Genomic DNA, 10,000 nt, shown 5'->3' with positions numbered 1-10,000 from the left:
CTTCTGTTGTGTGTTCTTCAGCTGTAATGTGTGTGACGTGTGTATTTTAGACATGGCTCCTTACTACGAGACCTTGTGCAAAGAACTGAAGTGGTCCGTGGACTCGGACCTGCTGAGCAAAATGAAGAAGGCCAATGAAGGCGAGCTTAAGCGCCTGGATGAGGTTCTGGAGGACGCGGAGAAGAACCTCGGCGAGAGCGAGATCCGGGACGCCATGATGGCCAAAGCGGAGTATCTGATTAGGATTGGTGACAAGGTGAGAGAAGAGATTAAGTAAAGCTCTTTAGTTTGGAATATGCTCGTTATCCTCCTTCTCTACATCACGTTAGTGTTCACTATGCTGTTTTTTTTTTTCTTTCATGAGTTAGGAAGGAGCCCTGACTGCCTTTAGGAAAACGTATGACAAAACCGTTGCCTTGGGCCACCGGTTAGACATCGTCTTCTACCTGCTGAGGATCGGGCTGTTCTACATGGACAGTGACCTCATTACACGCAACACAGAGAAAGCCAAGAGGTAAAATACAAGAGGTTTTCTTTACCTTGATTTTGAGTGAAAGGTTTCAGGTGTGTTTGTGTGAACCTGTAAACCGTCCTATGCAGTCTGATCGAAGAGGGCGGAGACTGGGACAGGAGGAACCGTCTGAAGGTGTATCAGGGTCTGTACTGCGTCGCCATCAGAGACTTCAAGCAGGCAGCCGAGCTGTTCCTCGACACCGTGTCCACCTTCACCTCGTACGAGCTCATGGACTACAAGACTTTCGTCACTTACACAGTCTACGTGTGCATGATCGCGCTGAAGAGGCCGGACCTGAGGGAGAAGGTGAGACGATCCACAGCTTTGCGATGACAGTTTAGATGAAGTGCTGCCGCAGTCATGTCATGTTCAAGACTGAGTGGAAGTTCACGACGTGTGTGAAGGTGTTATTACCTCCTGACAGAAAACTTAGGCCATATGAAACATCCCAATTATTTTTGGTGTAAAATATGAATCATTAATTAAAATGCTGGTCTTCTTTCAGGTGATTAAAGGAGCAGAGATTCTGGAGGTCCTGCACAGTCTGTCTGGAGTGCGTCAGTACCTGTTTTCCCTCTACGAGTGCCGTTACTCCATCTTCTTCCAGTCTCTGGGTGAGTCCTGATCTCTCTCTTTCTGTGAGGTCAGATCTATTTTTTAACCCTTTATTAATTTGCCTGCTGCTGTCTGTGTCTCTGTAGCTCGTGTGGAGCAGGATATGAAGAAGGACTGGCTCTTCGCTCCTCACTACCGTTACTACGTGCGCGAGATGCGGATTTTGGCCTACAGCCAGCTCTTAGAGTCGTACCGCTCCCTCACGCTGGGCTACATGGCCGAGGCCTTCGGCGTCAGCACGGATTTCATCGACCAGTGCGTACACATCTGTTGTCATGCGTTTAAATTCGTTTGTTACAACGTTAGACGTTTTCTCATCACAACTTTTCCTTTGTTCTTCCCCAGAGAGCTATCGCGATTTATCGCCGCAGGCCGCTTGCACTGCAAGATAGACAAAGTGAACGAGATCGTCGAGACCAACAGGTAAACACCGAGCCTCATCTCTGGTGGGATAAGTGATCATCACACTGTGGGCAAAAACATTGGGTTGGGATGGTGACGGATCTGTTAAAGTGATTGACGTGTACAGCAGAATTAAATTAGGGTTCAGTTGGAGACGGTGATGCTGGAATGTGGACATCGGGAGTGTCACTTTATATACACGATAATTCTTGTAATGACTCAATATTCTCGTTTTTCTTAAGCTTTCAATCACAGCCCGTACCACGATGCACCCGCCACCATGCTTCACAGATAGGAAGAATTCTTCCAAATATGGCTCTGGCGAATTATTTTTTGATTCTGACAAAACATAAAATTAGGATTGATGCCGGTATCACGTTAGAATCCCGTTGTACCGCTCACTGATACGTCTCTTGCTTTCTCTCTCTCTCTCTCCACAGGCCTGACAGTAAGAACTGGCAGTATCAAGAAACCATAAAGAAAGGCGATCTCCTGCTGAACAGAGTGCAGAAGCTCTCTCGGGTCATCAACATGTAGCATGTTTACACAGCAGGAGACTTTGCTCTGTAGGCGTTCAATAGTTCTTCTGATCCCCAATTCAGTTGTCTGGACTTTTGTTTTATGTACAGTATCTAATAAAACCTTTTCAGAGAAATCTGCCTTTATCACTGTGTGAACCTTTTACCACGAGCTTCAGAGGGTTCGAGGTGCCCCGATAAAAAACATCCGCAACAAATAAGAACAGACTCGTGGGTTTGTTTTTCTTATAAATAACAGTATAAATTACTTTTTTTTTTATTTACAGAAAAGATGTTACAAAACAAATAGACTATACAATCTTTTTCTTTAAATATTACGTAAATCTAACCTACTATGTTTGTTCATGAATTACATAGCAGCCAACACACAAAAGTCCAGCTGTTCAAATGATTTGATTATGTAGATAAAAAAAAATCAAAAGGAAAAAAAAACCCAAATTTACACACTTGAATATAGATATTTTTCTCGATATTTCTGAGCTGTGATTCACATTCACATCCAAATCTGTGCTTCTTTTATAAAATACATTTCCATCGTATGAAAACATTGCCGGTGGAGCTTGAACAAATTTGACCAAAAAAAAAAAAGTGAACCTCGATCTGGATTAAAAAAAACAGTGTTTTCGTCTGCGAACGTAACTGCGTTAGGTACAAAGCCGTCGAAGGGACGAGACGTCGACTGATTAGCACGATCAAATACTTAACGTGTTAGAAATACACGCTGCTCAATCATCTCGCAATTTTTTGTTGTTGTCGTCCTGTACGTGATGCGGCCGCTCGTCTGATTCCCGTCGTCTGATTTCGTCCTCCTTCGAGGGAGGGAGCGCTAACGAGGGCGTGTTCTAAACCGCGCTGAAGCGGCGGGATGCGATCTGTACCCGTCTTCCCTCGAGGTTAATTAATTTAACCGCGCAGTGAAAAAGAAAAGATCACATAATGGACAGAAGTTGTAGTAGTTTCTACAAAAGCGTTGATAGAACACTTGTGTAATGTGGAACAGAAGTTACTGCATAAAACAGGTGAGGAACGAATTCAGGCACTTTTCCGCTTTGTTATTATTTAAAAAGCTGCAAAAAAGAACGACTGCAGTGTTCGGAAATATAAAGAAGTTTGGCAACGGTGGTGCATTAAGTGTTCACTCTTCTCCTCTCGTTATTAAACCTCTCTCTCTCTCTCTCTCTGGCAGCCCCACGCCGTCCTTAAACACGAACAACTGGTGAAATGTGATTGATGAAATCTGGGCCGTAGTTTTTAATAATATCATAATTAATTTCGCTTAGCAGAAGAAAAAAAAAATGTCTCTCTCTCTCTCCACAGCTTTATAAGGGTTTCAGTCCACGGCTATAAAGAAGCAGTGACTAAGAGGCATATTGCATTATTGGCTTGGCAGTGAACCACTTCTTAAATCTTAAAACGGATCCGTTCGCTAAATAAATAATAACGATCTCGACTGTACCAAAAAACGTGTAAGAAAACGCCTGTGCAAAAATACATCTCCGTATGTACAATTCTCTCGATTCTATTATTTTTTTTTTTAATTCTTTTTCTTTCTCTTAACAAAATACGTCTTCTGAAATAGGATTAACTTCAATATTCGTCGATAGAAAAGGAAGGAAGAAAAAAAAAAAAAAAAAAAAGCTCTCTTTTCTCTCAGCTACGGGTCGCTGACTGACATCAGTTGGGATTTTTTTCTCTCTTCTCCTCCAAGACTATATACTTAATACTCTCGAAGCTTAACAAGATTCTATTCCCAGGTGTTTATGATTGGGGGGCAAAGAAAATCCTGTCCGTGTTAATGATCGCCACAAACTATAGTGGTTATTCCATACACTAAAGCAGGAATTGCTTTCCTTCCAGTTCACTCGGTGGTGTGTGTGTGTGTGTGTGTGTGTGTGAGTGTGTGTGTGTACAAGAGCACGTGGGGCTACAGGGCTAAGCGTCACCTTAGGAGTTTCTCACAGTAATTCGTCTCATAGTCTGTAGTCGTGTGTATTGCCGCTGACCTCTGACCTCGCTACCGCTGTTCTAGTATCAAAGGATGAATTTTAGGCTGCTTTCACACTCGAATCCCCCCTTAAATGACAGTACAAGATGTCCCAGTGGGAAAAACTAAACAAACGAACAAACAAAACCCCAAGTCAAGGTGCTTTCACGCACCTGTTAGTCTCAATCAGAGTGAGAGTCCGTTTGCTGTTTGATTTCACATTGATCTGAGAGTCGATTTGGGCTGAGAACGTATTCGTAAAAAAAAAAAATCGCAGAGAAAAAAATAAAATGAAATACAAGCATGGAGAACAGGGACGAAGATAATTATATGACTAACTTATATAATCCTTTTGTTAAATATTGTAGAGTGGGTATACTGTATATCCTGTGGATATTTTCCTATTTCCTGCTTGAAGTTCCCAATCTGATAAACACACTGCATTTCTACAGCTCTGTGCTATGGCTCGGTTTGGCGGCTCACGTTCGATTAAACCTGCGAGTGAATGTGCAGAGATTTCTGACACCGAGTCTATTGCATTGCCGGTGTGTTGTTATGGTTACGGTGCTCTCGCTTTTTCTTCTGGAGGGAAGGAAGCAAAAAAAACAAAAAAAAAAACAACAACAAAAAAAAAACACAAAGTGTGAAAGCGCTCATGTTGACTCTGTCCTTAACGGACGAAGAGCAGCAGAATGAAGGAAATACTAAGTCGGAGTCTTTCGTTCGTTCTTAGCTGCAACCACGAGCGAACGTATTCCTTACGCTTCTGTCAAGTCGCTAACAGACGAGATGAACGCGTTACATGTTCTAGTGTAAATGTGCATCGTTGCTGCACAGCATCTTAATAAAAAGTCTATAAAAAATTGCATGGTCTCCTTTAGTGTGTTCACATAAGCACTCGTCCCTTACAGCCTGAAAGTCTCCAGTAGTGATTAAGGGAGATCTGGGAGATTGTAGTACGACGGGTACGAAAGGTGATCAGCAAACTGTGCGACTGTACGAATAAAAAGCGAGCGTTCTTGGTTTAAAGTCAGGGTTCGAGAGGATATGAAGGGGAAGCTTCGTTATAAAAGATTAAAGGGAAACTCCAGTGATTTTCATCCGTATCTCTATACAGCAAAATGTATCTCTGCATCGGTTTATTAGGAATCCGGTAGTCGGGCTTATAGGCTCGTAGAAGTAACGTGTTAATTCGTTCAGATGTTGACGGGAAGAGGCTGACGTGGTGGTTTATAGCGAGATCCATTTACTACGCTAAGGATTTCGACACCTTTTCATTGTCCTGTAAATCAGAACAGAGAACCGGTTTACTCCGGCTCACTTAGGTCTAATATATAACGGAAATTATAACCGTCGCGACACGGTTGTTAGCACGATGCTGTGCTGTTAAAAGGGTAACTCATTTATACAAAAGATTAAGGTTGTGCGCTGACACTAAACAAAAGGTTAACCTGGTTTGTCACGGTTGTTTTTTTAGTACATAGCTATTTTCAGAGAGATCAAATGGATAGGGATGAAAAGCTGAAGATTTCCTTTAATGCAATTATGGAAACAATAAGCAGAAGCTGCTCAGCTTTCCTTAAGACAAAGTTTCAGTTTGACTCGTTAGTAAGTGATGAATTTTGTGGTACGCAAACGCGAATAAGCCGTTTTTTGGAACCGAACTGGGCCGAGTTAATTAGCTAAAACTTTAAATTCTAGATTTCTAAAGTTTAAGGATGTTTCTGCTGATTTAAATGCAGCTTTTACACGACGGCTGCTGTATGTAAACAAAATGCTGTCTAAAGGAACATTAAGACTTAATTCAAATGCTCATAATTTTTACCTTTAGGCAGTTTGGATACTGCGATGAATTGTTTTTTTTTTTTTGCCTTTAAATTCTCTCAAAAATGTGCTGAATTGCATTCTTGTATATTCTCCCCTTTTTACATAATAAATATGTTTATTATACTAAACGGGGCTGTAGATGTGTAAGTGTGGCCCTGTAACCAGCCCTTTACTGTACGTCTGCGTCACACTTTGCTTGCCACTCAGCGTCTGCGATTTCAACCGTCCACCACAGACAAACACACACACGTATACACACACACACCGATGTGCTCCTCTCATGGTGTATTCTCCACCTGTGTGATGCCCCCTTGTGGGCGGGAGAAACAGTGCGCCTTCACTCAGCAGCCCAGTGCGCTCTCCACCCTGAGGATTGTGGGAAGCTGAGAGTAAGAGAAGGAGGAGAAGAAGAAGAAGAAGAAGAAGAAGGCCTCGTGCAGTGTGCCGTGACGGGCGCTAAGGGAGCTCCGCTCCACCGCTTCGCACCCCCAGAGCCGGCCCACCTGTGTCAGGGACGGGCCTTTGGCTAGGATGGGAAGATAAGAGGAGTGTTAAAATTCGGCACTGCATTCGTACTCCGTTCTACACAAACAACAGGTATAAATAATTGAAAGCTAAGACATTTTTAAGTACAGTGCCTTGCATAAGTATTTTCACATTGGCTTTGTTGTCAACAGTGTTGGCTTTCTGTGTTTTGGTCTCCTCAGACCAGAGAACCTTTTTTCTTTTCCCCCCAGATGCCTACGGACTACTGGCAAACTGGATGTGGCAAGAATCGCTCAACATCAGTCACGTACAACAAAGCAGTGCAAGAACGCAAACCCTCTATGCCTTGAGAGCCTGAGAGCTCACACACACCTGATGTATTAGTGAGTTGTTGTGAAGCCCCGGAGTTCCCGGCATGGGCCGCGCGTGTTTGCCGTGAATGTTGTTGATGGCTAGAGACTTGGCCATTTTGGGGCTGCTAGGCCCCTGTGCCCCTCCACCTCCCCCTGCAGATGCTATAAAAATAAAGGAACACTTTATTACTTCAAACGGAATTACATACACAACATAAGTCAGACATAACAGCGATATATTAACAGAGTTAGCTACAGTTGATGGTTAAATGGCACATCATTGTTTTATGATGTGAAGACTCGTGTGCTCCGTCCTGTACTACACACAGAACACAACAACGTGGCTGGTGCTGCTTCTGTTCTGTGTTACCTGTGCAGGTAGCTGTGCCAGTGAGGCTGCTGGTGGCTTGTGAACTTTTCCTCCTCTTTGTGTCGGTTCTCCCGTCTGGGTTGTTCACAAACGGGCCGAGCGAGAGCGTGGAGTCACTGCTGTTCATCATCACGCTCATGCGTTTGATTGGCTCGGCTGCTTCCTGGCGCGCGCTCATAGAGTTGCCGCGGCCCGACGGACAGTTCATACCTGCGCTGTGTGAGGAAGAGGACGACGACGACGAAAAAGTCACAGAAGATGTGGAGTTTAGCGAGGAGTGAAAGCTGCTCCCTGAGGTGCCTGAGTTCACCATGCAGTTTTTTTTCAAAGAGGAAGAAGAGGATTCGGCGCCGTATTTTAGCAAAGAGCTGCTCTTGCGCTTCTTTGTTGAGCCAAGGCTAATCGTGCTGCTGCTACTACTCACGCTCATACTGCCGGTGTCACTGCTGCCGCTGCCGCCGCTGTTGATGGAGCTGGAGCTAGCTAGTGCAGCAGGGGAGGGCTCTTTGACCCAGTAGTTCTTGGGTCCGGAGCGAGATTTAACAAATTTGTTCGAGCCAGGAGTGGAGGGCAGCGACGACGAGTGTGCTGAAGGCATCTGGGGTGAGGAGGAGGACGCTTGTCTGGACGAGCCACCCCCACTGTAAGTGAGCTGCTCTCCGGCCCTCTGCGACGTGACACGGGCATTTAGGGTGGTCCCGTACGACAGGGTGGGCTTGCTCTCATGGGACTGGCTATAAGGCGGTGGCGGGGAGGGGCTCAGAAAGCCTGAGGAAGAGGACAGCGAGTTTGTGCTAGACCGGTGAGACGATGTAACCGTCGGCGAAGAGGAATTCTCCAAAGCAAGTGGGATTTTTCTGAGAGATTTAAAAAAAATAAATAAAAAATCGCGATGAGCAAAATTTTATATTAAAGTTTTTAACAATAAACAGATAAAACATCATGTTACAGTAATTACAAATGTTGCTAGAACGAAAGAAAAAGAAAAGAAAGAAAAAAGAAAGAAAGAAACCTGTGCAGCACCAAAAGTCCTAAATAAAGAGTACGGCTCAAGGCGTCTTACTTGAGTAACAGATATTGTATGCAAGTGCAAAAGTCTGTACACCCTTTACAACACAATTCTGTTTACGCCGACAAGACATTTAACTTCAAATCGTCTTCGGTTTCTAACTCGTGTTATAAATATCTGACATACTGCCTTCAAGTCAGATTTGGACACCAAGAGGTTCATGGGTTTTTTTGTTGCAGGACTCACCCATATTGAATTTCTTTACCATCATTGGTCTCTTTTTTAGTCTATCGGAGAAATCTATCAGAGACGAAGCGTTACTCACTTCCACATTAGCGAGTTGACGTGTTTGTCCATCATGGCCACCAGCGCATATCGGACTCGATCCCAGCGCCGGTCGAAGGAGTAACAGCTTCTCCCGAACAGCCTGCTTCCAAAAGTGCAGAACTAGTGAAGCAGAAGGATAGAGATGATTAGACACAAAGTTTTACTCCTAACTCGCTGTCCCCTTAACAGCCAACACCTGATATTGACTAAATGATGACAATCCTTTTAGGATTAGACAATAATTTTGTGGGATTTTAAAGTCTTGTTGGTGACATCACAGTGACACGTTCAGTGCAAAAACCAAGAAGGACTGAGAGAAGCACTTACAGCAGCTGCCCGTGGATGGTAACCTGAATAGTGACAGTCCAGTTTGTCTGCGCTTTCCTCTCTGTCCTCGTTCTCGCCCTCGTCACTGGAGGGACAAGCCGCGCCGTCTGGCGTGGGAGTCCAGTGGGGAATCAGGGTCGGGTCAGGGGTCGCGGCGGCATCCCCTAAACTGCTCGGCCCACTGTGAGAGCTGCTGCTGCTAAAAGACAAAAAAAAAGCAAGATGGATACAGTGTCAATACTTGTGATGCTTGAACGTGTTTACAAAAATCTCTGGAAGGGTGAGGAAGAGTGAGGATGAGTGAGACAGGGAGAAGAAGGTGGAAAGAGGAGGAGAAGTGGTAAAAAGCAAGGACGAGTTGAGAGACGAAGACGAGTGAGGACGAACGCGAAAGAGTGATGAACGAAAACGAAGGACCGAAGCGAGGGCCGACTCACCGCGGAAGCACAGGATTGTGGGGTTTGGCTTTGAGGGGGAAGAGCTTGGCTGCATCGGCGGTGGCTACCGTAGGGTTGCCGTGGTGAGGGGGTGGGTGGGGCTCCCTGAGAGGGGGTGGGGTTTGCTGTGATGGCTCCGTTTTATGCTGTTGTTGATTAAGCTCCTTATCCCGAGCTCGATTCTTGTGCTCTGCCAGCAACACGTCGAAACGTTTCCGCCTCCCGGACACGGCTCTTCTCTGGCTTAAGGAATGTGTCTGCACGGGGAGAACAATCTCCAAATTAGTGTCATTTATTCTAATTAACAGTGGAGAACGTTTCAAGAGAACGACAAACAAAGAACAGTTGGACTAACCTTGCATGTTAAGGATCTTGTGCATTGTTTACGTGCTCCGACATCCATGACTCCACAGTGGACGTCGGGATTAAACTCGCGTTCTGGCGGAGAAACCGGATCAAGACACAAATCGTAAGCGATATACAACACGATAAAAAGCAGTACATAAACCCACGTGTCTAAGTATATTTAAAAATCAATGAGCCATGGCACATCACGTAGGTTTTATTTAAATGCGTGTGATTTCAACACATGGAGGAAAACGCAGAAGAACCGACATTTTTTGCTTGATCTTCGTCGCTGGATAAATCATCAGCAAAGCGGCGTCTGTCACGCTCGGAACTCACCTAACACTTTCCTGGTGGGTCTTTTGCTACTGACGGTGGTGCTGCTGTCCTGCTTCTTGCACAGCGGAGACACGTGGCCCTTTCCATTAGGGATGTGCCCCGGGGACAGCTGATGAGCCTTTGGTA

General features: G+C 44.8%; 2 protein-coding genes across 3 annotated transcripts in view; one reads left to right on the top strand and one right to left on the bottom strand.

The window, feature by feature from the left end:
- Window positions 1-2,186, top strand: part of psmd6 (proteasome 26S subunit, non-ATPase 6) — a 3,053-nt gene extending 867 nt beyond the window's left edge. Inside the window, exons 2-8 of the mRNA XM_060858752.1 lie at window positions 51-256; window positions 369-514; window positions 601-820; window positions 1,020-1,128; window positions 1,216-1,384; window positions 1,475-1,552; window positions 1,972-2,186. Of these exons, the coding sequence (XP_060714735.1) occupies window positions 51-256; window positions 369-514; window positions 601-820; window positions 1,020-1,128; window positions 1,216-1,384; window positions 1,475-1,552; window positions 1,972-2,068 (1,025 nt within the window). The 3' untranslated portion in view covers window positions 2,069-2,186. The remainder of the gene's footprint in view (window positions 1-50; window positions 257-368; window positions 515-600; window positions 821-1,019; window positions 1,129-1,215; window positions 1,385-1,474; window positions 1,553-1,971) is intronic.
- A 99-nt stretch (window positions 2,187-2,285) lies between these two features.
- Window positions 2,286-10,000, bottom strand: part of LOC132838438 (ataxin-7) — a 30,331-nt gene continuing 22,616 nt past the window's right edge. For both annotated transcript variants that reach the window (XM_060858750.1, XM_060858749.1), the window contains 8 exons: window positions 9,875-10,000; window positions 9,546-9,628; window positions 9,191-9,447; window positions 8,754-8,952; window positions 8,425-8,546; window positions 7,091-7,947; window positions 6,740-6,882; window positions 2,286-6,407 (listed from right to left, as the gene is read on the bottom strand). The exon at window positions 9,875-10,000 is cut by the window's right edge and continues 152 nt beyond it. In XM_060858750.1, coding sequence (XP_060714733.1) covers window positions 6,390-6,407; window positions 6,740-6,882; window positions 7,091-7,947; window positions 8,425-8,546; window positions 8,754-8,952; window positions 9,191-9,447; window positions 9,546-9,628; window positions 9,875-10,000 — 1,805 coding nt within the window. In that variant the 3' untranslated portion in view covers window positions 2,286-6,389. The remainder of the gene's footprint in view (window positions 6,408-6,739; window positions 6,883-7,090; window positions 7,948-8,424; window positions 8,547-8,753; window positions 8,953-9,190; window positions 9,448-9,545; window positions 9,629-9,874) is intronic.

Source organism: Tachysurus vachellii, chromosome 22 (assembly GCF_030014155.1).
Source record: "Tachysurus vachellii isolate PV-2020 chromosome 22, HZAU_Pvac_v1, whole genome shotgun sequence".
Lineage (NCBI taxonomy): Eukaryota > Metazoa > Chordata > Actinopteri > Siluriformes > Bagridae > Tachysurus > Tachysurus vachellii.
Note: the sequence above shows the minus strand (reverse complement) of the source record. Positions and strands in the feature narration are given on the sequence as shown.